Raw genomic sequence first — 21,680 nt, forward strand, 5'->3', positions numbered from 1 at the left:
AGAGGAAAAAAAATTCAAACATTTGCAAATAGTGCATTTAACTTTTTTTTTAAAAAGTAAAAAATGTAAACACCAATAACTTGAAATTCGACTTACCACTCAGGAGCTAAAACACACATGAAGGTTCTTCCAGTGCCACGCTTAGGAGCTGAATGTCCTTTGGGGTACCACTGAGCAATAGTCTTGAAATGTAGCCTTCACTGGATTCCTTTGCTGCATGGGAGCCATGGAAGGAGTTGAATCCTCTTTGGATCTTTTAATTAAAGAGAAAAACAAATAAGAAGAAGTTCAACCAAGCTTAAAACAATTCAGAATAGTTAACATATTCAAACCTATTTTAAATAGAAGGAACACAAAGCAACATGATAAAAAATGGTGAATGATAGCATCTAGATAATAGATTGTAAATAAGCACTCCCCTTATCCCTAATAAAATTAAATACCAACAAACTCTATTCCATGGACAAAATCGAAGTAGTAGTTCCTCATGGCAAAGAAATGTGAAGTTGCATTTATCACTAATTAACTAATCAACATCTTAAGGCTCAAGTAGCAATATATTATAAATTATTCATCTATATTTGAAAATCATTTAGGTAAATGCTAACATGTCTTCTTCCGTTCAAAACAAGATGGCACTTCATTGTAAATTAGAGGAAAAATAATTCTAAAGCATAATTAGAAACTAAAAATAGCTAGCTAATAAAATCAAATTTGAATTTCAAGGCCTAAAAAATGAAAATAATGCACCTATGAGATTAAAAATAACTCCAGTATCCATGAGATTACCATTACAGATGATATAACCACTTACCAGTAAGGAAGACTCCTTGAGGCGCTGATGACGAGCCTCGACAATCTCTTTGGGAAGCCAATTGAGTGCCTCCTTAATATCCATGTCATAGTAAGGATCGTAAAGATCATTGTACCGCAACCCTAAAACCAAACATAAAGATCAATCACAAACAGAGTTTACTCCACAAAATGGAAATCAGGAGAAAAATTAGGGTTTCAGAAATGCTAACCATATCTGCAGAGGCGATTGGATATGGCTTATGTGCATTTTTGGGAGCTAGTTTTTTTGGATCGATTAATGATTGCAAAAGGGACGCTATTGTACAGCGAGTCGGTCTCTTCCTCGTCTCTTCCTCTCTGAGCTTCGAAAATTGTAGCTGGTTATTGGTTTGATTGCGAGAAAATAGCCAACAGGTTGTGGAATTTGGATTGAGTAATTGAGTAGGAACGTGGTTAGAGTTCAAAAAGATACGTATAACTCGTGGAGAAGATAAAAAAGAAATTGAAAAATAATTAATATTAATTATAATTATAACAAAACAATAAAATTACACGGAAAAATTCTCTTCTTTTGACACATAAGCAAGTGCTTTATAATTGTGACAAGTTTTACTTTTGTTCCATGTTTTATATATATAATAGATAGATGGTGTGATTGTGAAGAGTTGAAAATAGTTAACCACTAAGTATAATTTATCCTTCGTAGGTAAGGCCCAATGAATTAAATGAGATATGAATTTGCATAAATGTTGGACTAGTTACTATTTAATGTGATTTTTGTGTGATATTGAATTATTTATATGTATTATATATGTTTATATGATTTATTGATTGTTGTCTATATGCTATGTGTGGTAAATATATGTCAGTTATCAATATTGAGTAGGCAGCTCATCCATTGACACCTATTTTTTAGAAGATAAAGTTTACTTCTCCGATACTCTTCCTTTTATATTTTTTCATTTTCCTTTTGATCGTGTTAGGTGGACCAGCGGTGTCACGTCCGTGTCTAAATTTCTAGAATTTATACCTTGATAGTAATATATATTATAATTATTAGGTGTGTGATTTTTATTTGGTGCTATAGGAAAAGTTTGGAGTTAATTTGATGGTTTTATGTGTAAATTAAAAGTTTAGGGTAATTTTTGAAAGATTATAGAAAGATGGAGAATCAAACGTGATATTTACTAAATTTGGATATATATTCCAAGATTATACGGATGATCATCATCATCTTTGGTTTTTCTTTTTCTTTTTCTTTTCTTTCTCTGCCTCTTCGTCTTCTTCATCATTCCTGAACCGTTTCTCCACCGTTTCTTTGATTTACGGAGATTCGACCGTCCGAATCACTCGAAATTTAAAACATATTGGGTATGGTAGCGAAATGTTGGGTAAGACCATATGAAATAGGCAATGTTAAGAGACGTCTCGTATATGTTATGATTTGTGATTGAATTATAATGGGATGAATTCAAGAATGGATACAAGATTATATATTTTTGGTTTTTGGTTTAATACCTTGACTATATTATGAACTTAAGTTTTGAGTATATTTTATAAGATTTTGATTAAATCCTTTTATAAATGTATATATGTAGCTATGTTAAGTAAAGTTGGTTTTTATAGCTGATAGTTTCTTACTGAGATTTTTGTCTCACGTTTTTAAATGTTTTAATGTTTTTAAGTGAGAAAGTACATGATATAGAGAAGGTTACCGACCGATTAGGCGAGGTTTGGAAGTTGGCTGCTTATTGTTAGAATTATGGTTAGAACTTTGGTATTTCAATTGTAATATAATGGAGTTGGTAAATATACGTTGAGGTCCTCGAAAGACTAATGTAGTTGTCGCGCCCGTGCCCGCGGATCGCGAACTTTAACATTCGATACGGCTCCCCCTCTACTGGTTTTCAATGGTGTTGGACTGTCACGCCAGGGAGACTAGTCTGTAGGGTTTTCGAGTCGCCACCAATCAGTTTGAAGGTCTGATTGGACATCGATTGGATCCAAAATTGATTTGGATTTTTGACCCAAACTTGATGTGAATCTTGACTTGAACTTGCTATGGACTCGACCCGTTTCTGACTTGAACTTCACATGGATCTTGATCTGAACTTTATATGGACTTTGACCCGCTTCTGATATGGATCTCGACCCGTTTTTGCTAAGGATGTAGACCCGAATCTGATTTGGAGCTTGATTTGATGCTGATATGGATCTTGACCCATTTTATTTGGACTTGGCCTGTAAGAGAAAAGATGTAAAAATGACATTAACTTAATAAATATCATCACTTGTTAATAAGACTTCAATTCATTTTATTTTACTTTTAACTCTTATCAAATGATTGGATTTTAGTTTTCAATTGTCAATTCATTTGTCATAAATTAAATCGGAAAATGAATTATATTCTAAACATAGTGTATAATCAAAAATCATTTTTTAAAGTTACTCTAATAACTTTAACAATTAATTTTGAAATCATAACTGATATTTAGATTAGACATTTTCCTAATATAATTTCATAACCAATAAATTAAAAATTGGAAAATTAATCTAACCATTTAGATATAAGTTCAACTTAACTAATAAATTTGAAATATAACAATTTCGAAACTCATATTTAGAATACAACACATTATATTTCAAATATAATTTATAACTTGAAAAATATAATTTCTATTCCACTGAATTACATCTCAAATATAATTTGATAATCATACTGAGATATAACGAATTGGTATAAAAAATCTAATTTTCCTGATAAATTATATGTGTCATAGAAAGTTTGTATTTCTAATATAATTTACGAATTTGTTAGAATTTCAAATATAATTAGTTAAAACTCAAAAAATGCCCGGACAAAAATGGGTATCTACAGTAGTAGGAAGATGAATTATTTTAGAATATATATTGAAGAGGAAAGCCAAAATAAATAAATAAATATGATATTATGATATTGGGATAAATTGGAGACTCTTCAGTATTGATTATGATCTTTCTATTTCACGCCCGATACCGATTGAGGTCGTATAGGGTCGGGTGTGACAAGCGGAACTACAATTTCCTTTAGATTTAAATTTTGGTTTTGGACTATACTTTATGTTTATCTAGATTGAGAATCATTTAGAATTTATATTTGTAACCTTTGACCTTGGAATTTAATGCTGAATGCGATTTTTTTATGAGTATTTAATTAGACGCATTAATGAGGCTTTATGAGTAATAAATAAAATGTTTTAATGCGATTTTGTGAATAATAAATACTGTTGAAAACTGAGCTTTACATTAATGGTCATTTTAATATGGTTTCGTGAGTAACAAATGCTATTAAAAATTAGGTGTTAGAGTAACGTTATGTAAAAAAAATTACTCTTACATCCTTACTATATTCTTCAACAGAGAAATTGTCACGATAGGAAAAATTATCGTTTATACAATCAAACAAAACTGGAAAAGAGCTCTATGCATATGGAAATAAGTCCACAATTTTCTTGAAACAAAGAATAACATATGGCAGCAAATCTTCTTCAACAACAAATGAGTTATATGCATATGGCAACAAATCCTTATAATCTTCTTCAACGGCAAACGAGCTCTACGCATATGGCAACAAATCTACAATTTTCTCGAAACATTTTTTGATTGAAGCCTGGTTAGAGAGAGAGTGCAAAAAACATACATCCCAGCTATGCTGGCACCTCTAAAAATCACAGCAAACCCGAACCAATATTATTAAAGAAGAAAAGAAAAGTTATAAGGAACCAAATACAAAAGTTCAAAACAAAACCATGTTAAGCGAATCGATAAGAGCCACGCCTCACAAGATCATGCAAAAAAGTCGGGCAACAAAAATTAGGAATTAAATCCCACCAATGCAAACTATCAACTATACGACTAAAATATGCAAGAGAACCAGCAACCGCATTTCCTTTATGATAGATGTGAGAAATGACAAATTGCATGGAATCTAATTTTGATAAACAATCAATCCAACTCTGACAAACCACCCAAGGAACAGTAGTCGACTTACTACGCAACAACTGAAACAACATAAGTCGAGTCACTCTCTAACCAAAGGTGACGCCAACCTTTGTCATAACTATATAGAATATCATAACTATAAAAACATTTGAAATCCAAAAATGAAGATCTAACCCCGTAATGCATTTTATCTAGCCTACCCAAAAAAAGCTTTGATCAGGCTGCATTATATAAAAAATAGCAATAAAAAGTTAAAAATAATCATCAATTTCTACATATTTGGCCTTCGAAAACAAGAATATAAGACTTCAAAGTGATCATATTACTTGTAATCCAACAATGAAAATAGTAATGTTCCATTCGGCTCATAAATGCTACATCTTTATAAAAATACACTATAGATGCAATGCATTTGTCAAGAGTAAACTAACCTCGATTAACTTTTCTCATACTTCGATTTTGGCACTCCACCTTTAGGTTGTGGGACAACAGTTAAATCCACCCATTCCATTCTCAAAAATGTCATAATAATGAGCAAATCGTCTCTTTAGATGTTTCAAACGATTTGAATTTTCTCTTTGCCAATAGACTTATCCTTAAATTTATCATTTAACTCATTCATAATTTTATAATAACTGAGTAGTAAAAGATCCGCTAACCTTATTTTCTATCACGTGTTGATGTAAATACGCATCAAACAAAGCATTATCCATAATGATAGAATTGGAATCCTTGCTTGGTTCATTCCTTTCACTAATATTTATACAATAATTACAAATAAATATCCCTATAATTAAGGCCCTAACTAGGTAATTGAAATACAATCAAATTGTGATCTTCACAAGATTTTAGGGATAGAATATGGTAACAGGTAAAATGGTAACAAAAAGTTGACTTATTCTAATACACCCCCTTAGTCGAAACGGGAGGAGGATGTACGTTGAGATTAGAGCGGAAGTCTTCAAACAATTGAATTGGTAGACCTTTGGTGAAAATATCCGTAATTTGGTGACGAGAAGGTATATGGAGAACCCGAACTTGACCACGTGCCACTTTCTCCCAAACAAAGTGAATATCCATTTCAATATGCTTTGTGCGTTGATGTTGAACAGGATTTCCCGAAAGGTAAATGGCACTCACATTATCACAATAGACCAAGATGGCGGTGGGGAGAGGGTGGTGAAGCTCGAGGAGGAGGTTGCGGAGCCAACATGTTTCAGAGACGACATTAGCAATGCCTCAGTATTCAGCTTCAGCACTAGAGCGAGAGATTGTGGGTTGTTGTTTTGCATACCATGAAAGCAAATTGTCACCTAAATATACACAATAGCCAGAAGTTGATCATCGGGTGTCCGGGCATCCGCCCCAATCCGGATCGGTGTAGGAGACCAATTTGTTGAGTGATGTGCGATGAAGATGAAGACCCAGATGAAGAGTTCCTTGAAGGTACCAGATTATGCGTTTGAGTGCATTCATATGATGGGTGCGCGGATCATGCATAAATAGACAAATTTGTTGCACGGTATAAGCGATGTCCGGTCTCGTGAGAGTCAAGTACTGTAAGGCTCCAGCAAGGCGACGATAAGAAGTGGGATCATGATACGGATTTCCAGAGGAGGTGCCGAGCTTAGCTTTGGTGTCAATGGGTGTGAGACACGGTTTGCAGGCTGACATACCAGCTTTCTTAATAATTTCAGCTGCATATTTTTGTTGAGAGAGAAAGAGGCCACCGGATGTGCGAGTGACAAAAATACCCAGCAAATCACTTAGAGGACCTAAGTCCTTTATAGCAAACTCGACCCCAAGTTTGGACATGATGGAGTCACGAAGTTGATCTGAAGAGGAAGCTAAAATGATATCATCAACATAAAGAAGAATGTAAGTAATGTTAGCTTCATCATGATAAATAAATAAAGAATTATCATACCGACTGTGAGTGAAACTCAATTGAGCTACAAAAGTCGCAAACCATTGGTACCATGCACGGGGTGCTTGCTTAAATCCATATAAGGATTTTTTAAGTAAGCACACATAAGTGGGATGAGCCGGATCACGGAAACCTGGCGGTTGAGACATGTACATCGTCTAGGTCGCCATGTAAGAAAGCATTCTTGATATCAAGTTGGTGGAGACTCCAATTTTTAGAGAGAGCGATGCTAAGAACGGCTCGGATGGTGGCAGGTTTGACAACTGGACTGAAAGTCTCACCACAGTTGATACCAGTTTGTTGTCTGGAGCCATTGTCGATAAGGCATGCTTTGTGACGAGCAAATGAGCCATCTGAATTGTATTTAAGCCTAAAAAGACAGAAACTTAGAATAACATTAGCATTAGACGGACGGGGTACTAAAATCCACGTCTTATTTTTAATGAGAGCATCGTATTCATCGTGCACAGCTAATTTCCAATTATGGTCATTTAATGCATTATTATGGCTAGTGGGTAATGGTGAAGGTTTTTGTTGGGTATGAGTGTGTAAGTTCAGAGGCTGCTTTGGTTTGAAGATGTCATGTTGAGCTCGGGTGCGTATATAAGGAGAGTAAGGTGGTATGGATGTCGGGGGTACTACTGGATGTGAAGTAGTGGGTGGTGAGTGGGGAGGAGTAGGATTTGGATTTGGGGAGTGAGGAGAGGATATGGGAGTGTTTGGTTCCTGTCACTAATATTTATACAATAATTACAAATAAATATCCCTATAGTTAAGGCCCTAACTAGGTAATTGAAATACAATCAAATTGTGATCTTCACAAGATTTTAGGGATAGAATATGGTAACAAATAAAATATGGTAACAAAAAGTTAACTTATTCTAATACATAAAATGTGTCTATATGCATCGGATATTTCCATCAGTTTTTTTCAATATTTATATTTACATATTGGTAGCTACATAAAGATGATATACTTGTTATTGATAAAAACAATAGACAATAGAAAATCAATTTCAATGCCTAAACAAAGTTCATACTGAAATAAAGCAAACGATATTAAATACTGTATAAAATAAAAGATATTACATATTGAAATAAAAAAATAATAATTCATGCACTGTAAGCATTACATGTATCATTTGTTATGGCATCCCTCAACATCTCTCCTTTAGTAGTCTCTTCGTTATGTTCCACATTGTTATTATACTCTTCTTTCATTGATAAGCTCTTGAAGCTGGAGAAAGAGAAAGGAGATAAATTACATTCTATATATTTAAGCTAACTTCGTTTAATAGTTCCAATGGATCATTTATTCTTTCTATTTAAATATATATACAAATCTATTTAATAGAGGAGAGTTACTAAATTTCCACACATCTGCATGATGGCTACAAAACTTTAAAAAACCGTGAGAGCAGGTGATGTTATATATGTATGGCTTTTTGATGAAGTGATTTCTGCTTTTGTGATGGCTATTTGATATGAGAGTTGACAAATTGTTGATGTGTTTTTCTCTCAATGTCATTCATGCTGACATGTCTTTCTCTCAATTTTTTGAATTATTTGATTTTTTCTATCTGTTTATCATTCGATTTTTTTTACTGTCGTCTTCTTCTATTTATAGTTACCACCTATCAGAAGTCTTTAACAGCTGCTCCGCTTATTCTCACTCCCTTCTCCTAGTCGTTCCTCATTTTCTCTTTGTTGCTTGTACAGTTCACTTTACCATTACACGTTTGTTCTCACTCCCTTCTTCTAGCTGTTACACCTATGTTTCCACTATTTAATTCGTATCTCAGACAATAGTTTTTTTAGCTTGACGTTTTGGGCTAAAAAGTTATTATCATATCGGTGTGTTCAATTCCATTCTTCCATTGTTCGTGAGCTGTTCAAAATCTTAATTTCTAGGGAATTTTTTATTCTGTATTTCGCTTTTGATATGCATTAACCAGTTTTTTTTTTGTATTTTTTCTTTAGTTTGTGTGTCTTCCTTGTTGGCCTCTATATGGATTGGCTTGCATCAACAATATAAAGATCATGTAGATCATATGCACTCTAATGGCCATTCTACAATCGTGAACGAACGCCCTAATATGCTCTAATATATGAAATCTTTGGCAAACAGGTTCATTGTTTTCATTTTTACATCCATATATTGTTTTATATTTTTCTAACTATTGTGGTTTACATAGAAAGTATTGATGAATTATAATTACTCTGTTTTTAAAAATGTTTTACTTTTTACAAAGAGGGCTACTGTAAGGACTGCGGATAAAAAGACCGACACTACAAGAAAAACATGTTTTACCAGCGGAAATCCATCAAATTCCGTCGGTAATTATTGTTACCGACGAATTAGCAGCGGATTGTATTCCGCTGGTAAAAGCTCGCTGCTACTGCATACCGACCACAAATTTTTTTCCGTTGCAGATGTTTCCGACCAAAATTTGGTTGGAGGATTCCGCTGGTAAATTTTATATTTTCCAACGAATAATTACTGACGCATTCCGCTGGTAATTTTATATTTTCCATTTTGTGATTATTTATAGATAATGTTACTGATGACTTTTCACCGACGGAATTTCGTCAGAAATTTTATTGCTTTTAATATGATAAATTAATATTATTATATATATTTTCAGAATGAAATTTACCAGAATTAATAATATATATTATACAGCACACACTGCACCAATATATATATATATTACTAAATAATATTCAATAATTACCATAAAATTATATATTTAATTTACATAAAACTATATAAAATTGTACGGCATCTACAATAAAATCTAAATGTAGAAAGTCTAGCTATATGATCTAAGATAAAACTATATATACGAAGTTATCTATTCTCCATCTTCACCTATAGACTTAGTAGCATGGCTGGATGAATGTTGTGCACGGTACTCACGTAGCTCCGCAAGCTCCAACTAAAATAGCACTATAATGTTCTGCAAAGATCCTAATTAATCTATCATTTGCACCTCTAAATCATCTTGCTTCTTTTTAGCTTGCTCAATCATTTGACGTGTGACACACGATGAAGCTGACATGAACCACAATCCTCGTGATGCATCCTTTCATCAGGTTGCTCTAAGCACTTGCAACCAGTACACAAATATATTCTTCCTGAATATTAATAAATTTTCTGTTAGTTAGAGTAAACATATGTGATATATAATAATTAATATCACAAAAGTTGATAAAAAAAATTATAGGATGTAATTTAAGTAATTACCCTAACAGTTTGTGCACGAGCATCAGACCAAGAAGTTCCATTGTGGCACTTCGTGTGAGTGTAGGCAAATAACTCATGAGCTATCCGTACACCACCAAGGAATACTGTCTGTAAAAATAAGAGCAGCATGTCAAAAACTAAAACAACTAATTGATTTCAAGAAAGTCTCGTATAAATTCATTGACAAAGATGGATATGGTTGCATATGTTAGGATCATAAATCTCTGACATATGGATAGTTGCATATGTTTAACACTTGTATATTCCTGGACCATCATTAATTCACCAATTCAAAACCATGACACTATCAAACAAAGACTTTTTTTTTTGTTTTAAAAAAACCCAAGACTCTGTTAATAACATCATAAAACAAGGAAAGGCCCAAGGTATATGAATCTCCATTCACTTAATCATCACTTCATAGAAGCACAAAATCATCATTCACTTGTGCTTTCTCTTAACTATATTCCAAATATCTATGCTTAACTCATTCATAACTTGCATGACCTCTCTTTAATGGAGACGCAAACTCAACGACAAAGCCCACAAAAATATACACCATGTGTATGTATAAGGTCATGAACTTGTATGTATTCAATAAAGCATGGATTAGAAATATATATGCATCAGTTATAACACAAATTCAAGTAACAAAATACAGTTGAAACAATAAACTCCAGAAAGTCAATAACTGAAGTGCTTTTTCAGAACCTTATATACATGCTAACACAGCTTGGAATCTAGTTGAATTACAACACTATTTGGGGGTTAAAATTAGTTAAATTGCCAAATGGCACCATGTTTTTCCTTGGCATAAGTAATAGGAGAAACACAAGTAATTAAAATGAAGAAATAAATTTATTTGAATTAAATGAAAAAATTATGTTAACTTAATGTATGGAAAACTTTTTTAAGCAAAGGATTTCACTAGCTAACGTACAATATAGCTATTATGGACTTAAATAAAGTCTAGCCATTAGGAAAGCATTGATTTTAGATGAAAATCTTTTAAAATGAAACTACTCAATTAGTTTAAAAGCATACAGGTCATCTGTTCTATTGTTATCATTACATCTATTCTCATCTAGTCTTGTGGCATAATCATGTTATGTTCCGTTATCTTATGTTTAATATGTCAATTGTGTCATGTGAGTGGTGTTCTATCAGTGAATCATATTATCGCATGGAAAAACTAATCTAAATCATTACATTAGCAAACAGAAATCATAATATTAATTGGGTGTTCAATGTACTAAATTTTTTCTTTGTTACAATTAGCAAAATAATTCTTTCTTTGTTACAATTCCAGCCCCTTGATCTCCAATATGTAAAACTTGTTTAGGATCCCAATGTCTATATTTAAATGGATAAGTATAATTCAAATCCTAGATGAAAAGTATCTCTCAGAATTCCAATTAAACAACTAGTTTTATCTAAAACAACTAAAGTAAATATGAATCAAAATAAACCAAAGGCATTCCTCCCATGTGTAAGCAAAAAAAAGCATAGATGATTATGGGTCAACCCTAACAACTGAATTCAAATCTATATAAAAAAATTTGTGGTAAAAAGGTTAAAATATTTACCTCAAATAGCCTTGGATTTCCCAGAAATTGGGGTCTCCACTTCACTGTTCACCAGAAGTTAAACTTTGCATGTAAAATATCTGACTAAGTTAGGTTAGCAAACAGAAATCACAGTTAATTCCTTGATATCTTCTTGCTGTAAATAGAAATCATAGTATTAATCATCAGCATCAAACTACAATTACAAGATATATAAATTCTATTCAACCAATGCTTCAATCAACATAACCAAACACTAACCAACAGAAAGCTGAGACCTAACTTACAGATCTTTCTAAGCCATGTTTTAGTTCAATCTAGCATCAGTTTCTGGAGGTAGAACATGAATTATCAACAAACAAATCTGCATCTACATTTTAGGATTATCCATAAGCATTTGAACCAGTCCATGAAATAAAATAGTTTCGATATTGACTAGTTTTATGGCATCCAATACTCATTTTCATGTTTTAGAGAGACGTTTTGTCTTCGTACTACTTATTAGTTTATTTCAACTCGAATATCAAGGAAGAGCTTGTTACAGGGCATAACAGAACATGCATGATAATACTAGGATTTTGAGCATGAAAGCATGATTTGTACAAATATCAAACAAAAGTGAACTTTTCCATTCCTTATGGGAGCCATATGACAATGCCAATAATTAAACCATCAATACCATATAACTAGTATCAGTCAATCATCTCCTACCACATCAAAGTCAAGGTATTTCAGCCCTAATAATTCCAATATGTTTTCAAGATGGAGTTGCACTCCTTCAAGCCAACGATTAAGATGCATCAAAATGCCATTAAGGGAAAAAAATCCTAATGCACTTGCACTTGTTAGTTAGTTTACATATGATATGTGATTATTTCCTAAAGCACAAATTAAGGAAAAAATCCTTAAACCATTCAAAATTAAAACAAACCCATTCAAATCAAAGTAAACCCATTCAAATTCAAAGCAAAATCTCATTCAAAATTAAGAAGTTAACTCACCAAAATTGAACCAAAATCTGGTGCTGCAGAAGAATATATCAAATAAAAACTTCAATCACTGCAAAGAGAAAGTCGGAGGGTGAGATACAAACGGTGGAGGGAGAAATCGATCTTCATACCTTTGCTTCTCCTTCTACATTTGCTTCTCTTTTATTTTCTCTCTTTGAATCTATTAACCCTAAAGTCCAGAAAATGAAAATAACCTAAAATATAATAGGACAGAGTCTTAAAAAAAAGCAAAGAGAAGTCGGAGGGTGAGATACAAACCGTGGAGGGAGAAATCTATCTTCATATGTCATATTCCAGATAGGCGGTGAGATTCAGTGAGATATCATCGGAAATGGAAGAAACAAAGAGAAAGAGAAAGGAGAACCAAATGACTAAAAGAAGAAATAGAGAGAGACGTTGATAGATGAGAAGAGGTGAACTGATGTTGATTCCGTCTACCATGGTGGAGTTCGACCGGATAGAGAAGGGTGACAGATAGAGTGAAAAAGAGAAAGGGTAGGGGTTGTGTCCAGATCCAGAGAGACAGAGAGAGAAATTTGGGCGCAAATCCGAAAAAAATGGGGGGAGATAAGAAGGCAATTCCCACCTTTGCAAAATTAGGGATTCAAGCTAATTAGAAAAAAGTTGCAGATTTTATTATTATTTTTTAATTACTGGCCAAATTCCGCCGGTATGTTAAAATATCCGCCGGTGAATTTACCAACGGATATTTATACCAATGGTTCCGCTGCAAGTACACTAAATCACTAGCAGAATTTCAATTTCGTTGCTATTCCGCTGGTGATCAGCAGCGAAAATTATTCCGCTAGTCTTTCGCTGGTGATCAGCAGCGGAAAATATTCCGCTAGTAATTTCCGTTGCTGATGAGCTATTTTCTTGTAGTGCGAGAAATAGGAGAAGTGAGAAGTTCCAAGATTCATAAAAAATGTTTAATCTTTATGAAGCGAAGAAGACTCTAAAGAGAAAGATTGGAGAAAGTTTTTTTGGAGATGGATGTTAGCAAGGCCATTTTTTTTGCCAGATATAACTTTTTGTAATATACTACTATTTAATTTAATAATCTCATTCTTACTGTAATTTATGTTAATGCATAGAGGTGCAGTGCATGCACCAAAAAGATGCAAACTTTAATGAGGGGTTGTAACTAACAGTATGATGGATTCCTTTGAGATATTTCAATTGTTTTGAACAAAAATTCAATTAATTCACATGTTTGTGTGTAAAACAATCAATCAATCTAGAGTGTTATCATGTGTTTTATATTTATTTATTTTCATCAAACCCAAGTAATGTTTAAAGCATGTAAATCATTTAATGTGTTATAATAGGATAAACATCCTTTTTGGTCCTCATATTTCATAAATTCTTTTAAAAATTACCACAAACTTTTATTTACACAACAATACTTAAAATTAACCTAATAATATATTTATAATACCAACAGACCTAGAATATATTTCTCGTCATGTTGACACCTACACACATGCATATATTACTATTTATGATCTATCAATAAACTTAAATTAACTTTAAAAATTATATTGTACCTCAAAAACATTATCTACGTAAATCACATTTCTCCAATATTCACAAAATATTCACTAATTACCATATCATATGGTCGTATCTCCATTATACAAACATTTAACATTACACATTCGCAATATTCTAATACTGGGGTATCCAATCTAAGAATTTATGACATGGATGTGACATACTGCCTACACTGGAATAGTATATGAGTATTGATGGATCTTCTAGTTTAGAGAGATTGGAAATCAAGATCTCTTTGACGGCCCTATAAAAATCCACCTTAATTATGGTCTTCGTCTCAATTTTCCCAATTACAAATAATCAAGCAGAATATAGATCCTTGATTGTAGGGTTACAATTGGTATTGGCAATAACAAGGACCTTAGATGATATACACTGATTCTAAGTTGGTGGATAGTCATATCGATGGTGCCTATAAAGCCAAAAATCTCGACATGATACAATATATGGAAAAGGGCTAGTCATTACTTGACATACTTAAGGACAAAGGAGTTACATAAGCTAATTCTAGTACCTCGAGAAGAGAATCAAGAAGCAAATACATGTCGACAACAACTACTGACGATGAATCATTGACTCAAGAATTGTTAATTGAGAGAGATTTTTTTTTTTTTGCAATTGAAAAAGCAAAATTCATATGTTTGGAGACAGAAGATATCCACCCTAATGACTAGAAATAACCAAATATTCGCTATTTAATTACAAAAGAATTTTCAGAGGATAAAAACGAGGTCTTACTGATTATTTAGAGATCTTGGCAGTATGACATTTGTGAGAGAGTCTTGAATCGTAAACTTATCAGTCATCCATGGCTAAAATGCGACTCAAAAGAAGAAGGAAAACAATGTCTCTAAGAGATTCATGAAGGGATTTGTGGATCATATCAAGGTGCCAAAATTGTTGATGCACGATTTCAAGGATTATATTGGCCAACCATGGATAAAAACTCTTCCACATTAATATGACATTGTTCCTGTGGTAAATCAAAAGAGATCATTTCTTCGTGACCTTTCACCATGCTTAAGAATTGATATTCTTAAACCATTTCCTCAAGCTTCAGATCGATGAAAGTACATTATTATTACCACCAACCACTTTACAAAATCGGTGGAGGTTGATGCGATTGCAACTATAACAACAATCAAGGTAATAACCTACTAGCAAGACGACATCATCACATGTTATGGAATTTCCCACACTCTATTAACTGATAATGGAAAACAATTCGATTGTCAACCCTAGAAAATGACTTTTTTTTTTTTTTAAAAAAAGAAAATGGATTAGATTGCTGGTTTTTAAAAGTTGGGGGTGAAATTATTTAGTAAGTTCTAATACAGGTAGTAGGAGCTTATATTTGGTAGTTATTATGGAACACGATGACGATCTCAATCATCAGGGACCCACGTGGATGAATTTTCCGGCTGAAAGCTGATTGGACAGAATGAAAAAGAAAAGAAACAAAAACCTCACATTAATGGAATTTCAAGTGGTGATTCAATTTCAGGATATGAATGAATCAGAATATCCCATTCTCATAACCTATTTTCAGATTTACCATTTCAACTAACCATTTTCATGGCGCTTCTTTCCGTTCCATCTCTCTCTCTCGATCTCATCGATGTTTCCCTTTAGCCTTCCTTCTCTCATATCCATCGATTTATCCGGACTGCTGATTATTTGTCGAAAACCCTAACTCGGTCCGATTTGACTCTCTAACGCATAACCCAGACCTATCTTCAGGCCATGCGACTCTGGTTCTCCGCTATCTCCCTCTCCAGAGAGGACTCTTTGTGTTTTCTTCGAATCTCTACTTCTGATTGTAAATTATTTGTTCCTACCAATTCTACTAGAAATGTCTGTCGATTCTCATGCCCCTAATCCCAGGGGTCTTCTCTGCAATGCTGGCGCTGGCGCTGCTGCCGGTATGATTTTATTTTTTGCACTTTGTTACATAGGAGTAGGAGGAAACAACTAAGAAGCTAAAAGCTAATGCGCTGCTGTCAAACTATAGTATTGATCGAGGATTTGGAATTGTCATTTTGATTTAGGTCTTGATTTCTTAGATTTTGGATTTGGTGATTGCGTCGTTGTTTTGATTCATTAGTTCTTATTGTTCGGGTAATACTGGTGCAGGAGTTATTGCCGCAACATTTGTGTGTCCTTTAGATGTCATCAAAACTAGGTTGCAGGTACACGGGCTGCCGAAGTTCGAGAATGGAAGAATTAAAAGTACGTTTCTCTTCCCCTGGCCTTCCAGACACATCTAGTCAGCTTGGCATCTTTTGCAAGTACTGCTATAATGAATAAAGATCATTTTTATTCACATTCATTTCTTAACTTGTTTCTTTTTTCTATGAGGCAAACTGTTTTATTGCACATTGGCTCATATTGGTACCAGAATTCTGTTATTCTACATCCTAATAAATGTGAACTAGTTCTATATTGTTACTTCTGAATTTTCTTATTGTGAACAAAAACTCATGGGCTATTAGTTGTTCATGTCACCAGGAAGTCTCATAGTTGGTAGTTTGGAACAGATATTCCAAAAGGAAGGTCTACGTGGCATGTACCGGGGCCTTAGTCCCACTGTGCTGGCATTGCTTCCTAATTGGGCGGTGAGCAATGTTCCTTCCCGATTTTTTTTTTGCTTATTCATGTTTCCTGCAGTTGCTTTATATAATGTTAGTTCTACTTTAAAAAATAATTCAGGAAATCAGGAAAGGTTGTGGATTCCTTGCCTAGTTTATGGTGACCAAATCTCAAAGAATTTGTTTTTTAAGTGAATTATATAGAAAGCCTCAATAAAATTGTAATTGTTTAATATATTGGCTGCTTCTCAAATATTTTAGAGAAATGAAAAGAATATTTAATTCGAAAACTTTAGGATTGGCTCTTATCTTTCATGTGATTGAAGAAAAAGGGATATCTTATATATAGTCCCAAAAGAGAATGCAACTGCTTTTGTCAATTTCGGACCTTAGAATATGTCGTGAATACTGCAAAAGATTCTGGATTTAATGATTAACAGCTCATTTTTGTCGTTTTTATCAAACGTAAGTACTCACTAACTTAATCTATGTTTGAGCACTATCCGACAAGCCAACTAATTTCCTCTCTATTTTTTTAGCAGTACGCTATTAGTCAACCGAGTTTCTCCGTGTTTCTCAACTTGTTAATCTTTTTAAACTGGTAGTTTCTCTTGAGAAATGTGTTTGGAATGTAGCCAAAAAGTGGTGTCGTTATATGAAAGATTCAGGTTTAGGAACATTCAAACATTCAAAACTTTTCTTCATGTACGTAGATTCGAACATTTCAACATTCAGATTTTTTCTTATCATCATGTTCTGATGCCTTCAGTTTTTTCATCGAATGACTTAAAGTTTTTGATTCTTTATCTTCAACTGTTGTTCATGAGATTTCTATGAAGCACTCATTACCGATATTTAAAAAAAAATATGAGATGGGGATCGCCAATATATACACACACATACACATGTATATAAAACCGCAAATAACATTCATAATAACAATAAGTCATTAATTCATAAAAAAGAAACATTTAATACTTCAAACTATTTAAACTACCAAGTCTAAAGACTATTCTAAGACATTTTCATGATCTTCATCTACAAACATTTAATACTGATTAGCTTTTAGTTTTTTACTTATTTTTTTTGCAAATAAAAAGGTGGGTGAGGGCTGGTTTAGTTAATTATTTATATTTAATTTTTTTTTTATATATTACCTCTTGCCAAAAAATTGGCAGGGAAAGGCTTGCCCCTAATACACCCTTGTGGTGGGACCCCTCCCCGGACCCTCGCTTAGCGGGGACGCGTAGTGCATGGGGCCGCCCTTTATTAATCCTTAATTTTGTGAAGTTAATTTTACCTAATTAACTCTGAAACGTATCCCCGAAGTAACTCTTGTATCCCCGCATCCTCCGCGTATCCCCATAATAAAGAAAAAAGAAAAAGGGGATACTTGTTTTGCCGTGTCCCCGGAGTATCCAATATGCGTGCGTCAATGTCTTAGAAGTATCGGTGCTTCATAGTGAGATTTTCATTTAATACCTGTTGAAGATTTAAGAGCACAATATATTTGTTCTCGAGACAAGATAAAAACCTTTAGGGCTGACAATATTAGACAGACGCATTATAGCTTTCTTTGAATGGAAAGTTTTGTTGCAAGACTCATAGGAACTTTCTATAACTTTGTAATTGATGGAAAGTATCCCAAGCGTCAAAGCATTGATAATTTGATTATTTACTTCTTGCTTTTGCCCGACTTTGTATTATTACTTAAGCACAAGTGAAGAAGATAGACTAGACAAATGTGAAACTATAATGCTGGGATTTTCTTTGTTGCATTATTGTCAGAATTGAATAGGCTAAATTTGGTTGTAAAGGTCTAAAACAAAACTAATGGATAAAGAAACTGCTGAAGGAAGAAGATAATTCACAAGCGAGGTCAAAGAAATTTACTTATTTATTGTTGTTGAATGAATTTGTGTGATCAACTTAGTTTACTTTTCAACATTTGAGGTTTGTTGCTCTGGTCTTCAAAGACCTTCCCGAAACTTAAAAATGCAGTTAGTGCAAGGCTTAACCTTTGGGTCGTTTGTGTCAGATCATCTTCCTTTCTTAATCTAGAATTGTAGCAGTTGTTTGAGAGGTGCATGTTGTTTTGCTTCTGTTTATGGTGATCTATTCTGAGTGGGATCATTAATCACGCCATTGATTTAATTTGGAGAGGTGCATGTTGTTTTGCTTCTGTTTATGGTGATCTATTCTGAGTGGGATCATTAATCACGCCATTGATTTAATTTGGAAGATCTCTAGATTTTGGTTGGATTCTTAACAGTTGAGTATTGTCACAATTATAGATAGGGATTATCTAGGTATTATTAGGTGGTTAATTGTTTTTACATTAAGTGGTATTTAGCCTTAATAGATGTTATTTAGGAATGTTTACAGCTGTGGCTGTTATTAGGCCTCTTTAGAGTGAATTGCTATATTTCCTATGCTTATTTAAGGTAGGTTATATTTCCTATTATTATTTAAGGTAGGTTAGAATTAATATGGTGATTTAAGGTAAGTTAGAATAATTAGGGCCATGAATTTAGGAAGACTAGTATACTTTCCTTTTCCCACTTTTTCCTATTTAAGAGAATCACTCTGTACTAGTTCATTATGCAAAATTGATTAATGAAATATTTATTCCTTTCTTCTAAATTCTCGCTTTTCTGTTTATCTCAATCTCGCTCTAACCTTCTCTCTTCTTTCTCTCTTCTTCTCTATTCCTAAGATCTTTTCTGCCCTAATCTTACTGTCAGAAATCCTAATCCTGACAACAGTATTTTCTGTTTCTGTATTTGTGCTTTCTTCCTCATTTTTCTAATGGCTTTATTGAGCTTGTTCAAATTTTAAACTTGGTTTTCTTTCAAACAACTCAAATTTATACTTTTTGCAGGTATATTTTACAATGTATGAGCAGCTCAAAAGCGTTCTTTCTTCCAGTGGTTAGCGCCGACCTTTTCTTTTCTTTTCTCTTTATTTCTTGTACAATATAAAAACAGACCCAAACTTTATTTTATCTTGTGAATAGACTTTTCTTACTGTTCCTTGCTGTATCTTCTTCTCAAGTATCGTTGCATGTCAAATTGCTGGTTGTCTTGTGTCAATTCCTAATATTTCTTCAATGGTGGTGTTGTGTAGATGAGAACCATCTTTCGGTTGGTGCAAATGTGATGGCTGCTTCTGGCGCTGGAGTTGCAACAACTATTTTCACTAATCCACTTTGGGTAGTGAAGACAAGACTTCAGGTGCGTGGTCCATGTATGCCATTTCCTAGTAGTTGCTTATATAGAGGTTTTTAGGAAGTTCCTTATGTACTTATCATGGTAGCTTTAGTAGTGTTCTTCATGTTTTTATTTTTAACTAGGAGCACTTCTGCCTTTATTTGATTTTTCTTAAAATGCTTATCATATCATGCTACAGCCACAAGGTTCGGTTTCTTAAGTTTCTTTAATTTTATCATTTTTCTACTTGATAAAGTTGAAATAATCAGTACTTGAAAGAGTGGTCTTACTTTTCCCACATTCAACCATTGTGCATGAAAAAAAAATCCAACACCAAAACCTATGGTATTAACAACATTTTTCAGGAAACCGGAAAAATAGATATAGAGTTACGGATGAGATACTCGTATATGTTGCTACTCTTAGGACTTGGGGGAGATCAGTGGTTCCATCATAAGAAGCTATGGAAGGACATGATATTCACATTTCTTTCTCCTTTTTGCTCTTAGACTCAAGGAATGCGAGCCGGGGTGGTCCCATATAGGAGTACACTATCTGCTTTGAGGAGAATAGCCCAGGAGGAGGGTATTCGTGGTTTATATAGGTATTATATTCTATGTCCAGTTTACTACCCCAATTAAATGTTTGTTTATTCTAATTCTGAAAATGTAATATTAATCATACTTAAGCTTTGTGTGGTGAGCAGTGGTCTTGTGCCTGCATTGGCTGGCATCAGTCACGTAGCAATTCAGTTTCCAACATATGAGAGGATCAAATATCATTTGGCTGAGCGAGGTGAATTATGCTCCTGTTTGAGTATTTAAATTTATCCATAATCAATTCTGAATTAGGAATGTCGTTTCAGCTAATACTACGTGTGATAATCTAAGTGCACAAGATGTTGCAGTTGCCTCATCAGTATCAAAAATATTTGCTTCCACATTGACATATCCTCATGAGGTATGTTGCTGAATGAACTTTGTACATGCTATTGAGATTCATATTAGCTTGATTAAAAGAGTAAATAACATGGTTACTTTGCATCTGAGTTGACTCGTTGTTTGTGATATGACAATTGCAGGTAGTACGTTCAAGGCTTCAAGACCAAGGACATCATTCAGAAAAGCGTTACAGTGGAACAATTGATTGCATAAAAAAAGTATTTCAGCAAGATGGTCTTACTGGTTTCTACCGTGGATGTGCTACCAATCTTATGAGGACAACGCCTGCTGCTGTTATTACATTCACCAGTTTTGAGATGATTCACAGGTTCCTTGTTAGCTCTTTCCCTCCCGACTCACAGCATCACACATTATGATAATGGATTAACATGAATTATATTTATATGGATACTGGACTTCATTTCTGTTAACATTGCTGATGGGGGCTTCTGGTAGTTTTTCTAGCAACATCCACAGGTAGTGAAGTCTACAGATCCCTAGTTCCCTCCTTGTAGTAGAGCTTCAATAACTAAAATTTGGAGGGGAAGGAAGTTCATTCTTATACAGATAATGATAATGATAATGATGAAAAATATTTTTTAAGGATTTTGATTTCAATACATTTCAGCATCTGATGTCAATTTAAATGTTAGAGAACTTACAAGTAAACCTTCAAGATTCCAAAATTTTACTAGTAAATAGAATGAAATAAATAAACATTTAGACAACATTTAAATTTAAGCCCCTTTTATCATATTTTCACAAAACGTGTTGCTCTATTTAATAGGATTTTTTATTTCACAATTGCTCTATTTAATAAGAATTTTTATTTCACAATTGCTTTTTATTCCTTGTTAAATAAT

The 21,680-nt window shown here is 33.5% G+C and overlaps 1 protein-coding gene and 1 long non-coding RNA gene across 3 annotated transcripts; one reads left to right on the forward strand and one right to left on the reverse strand.

Moving 5' to 3' along the window:
• Window positions 1-9,399: 9,399 nt before the first annotated feature.
• Window positions 9,400-13,106, reverse strand: LOC136220389 (uncharacterized). Of its 2 annotated transcripts, none has more exons than XR_010684510.1 (5): window positions 12,784-13,106; window positions 12,517-12,694; window positions 11,537-11,672; window positions 9,951-10,058; window positions 9,400-9,841 (listed from the first exon to the last, which is right to left on the reverse strand). It is a non-coding gene; the product is annotated as an uncharacterized lncRNA (long non-coding RNA). The 2 variants fall into 2 exon arrangements; XR_010684511.1 differs by having other exon boundaries at window positions 11,537-11,885.
• A 2,447-nt stretch (window positions 13,107-15,553) lies between these two features.
• LOC136217708 (nicotinamide adenine dinucleotide transporter 1, chloroplastic) lies at window positions 15,554-21,445 on the forward strand. Its single transcript, XM_066004352.1, has 9 exons — window positions 15,554-16,001; window positions 16,213-16,308; window positions 16,588-16,694; window positions 19,549-19,597; window positions 19,794-19,900; window positions 20,386-20,480; window positions 20,583-20,671; window positions 20,742-20,836; window positions 20,958-21,445. Exons 1-9 carry the CDS (start codon window positions 15,932-15,934, stop codon window positions 21,192-21,194), a joined length of 945 nt encoding a protein of 314 aa, XP_065860424.1. The 5' UTR covers window positions 15,554-15,931; the 3' UTR covers window positions 21,195-21,445.
• The last annotated feature ends 235 nt before the right edge of the window (window positions 21,446-21,680 follow it).

The sequence above is a fragment of the Euphorbia lathyris genome, chromosome 2, assembly GCF_963576675.1.
Source record: "Euphorbia lathyris chromosome 2, ddEupLath1.1, whole genome shotgun sequence".
Lineage (NCBI taxonomy): Eukaryota > Viridiplantae > Streptophyta > Magnoliopsida > Malpighiales > Euphorbiaceae > Euphorbia > Euphorbia lathyris.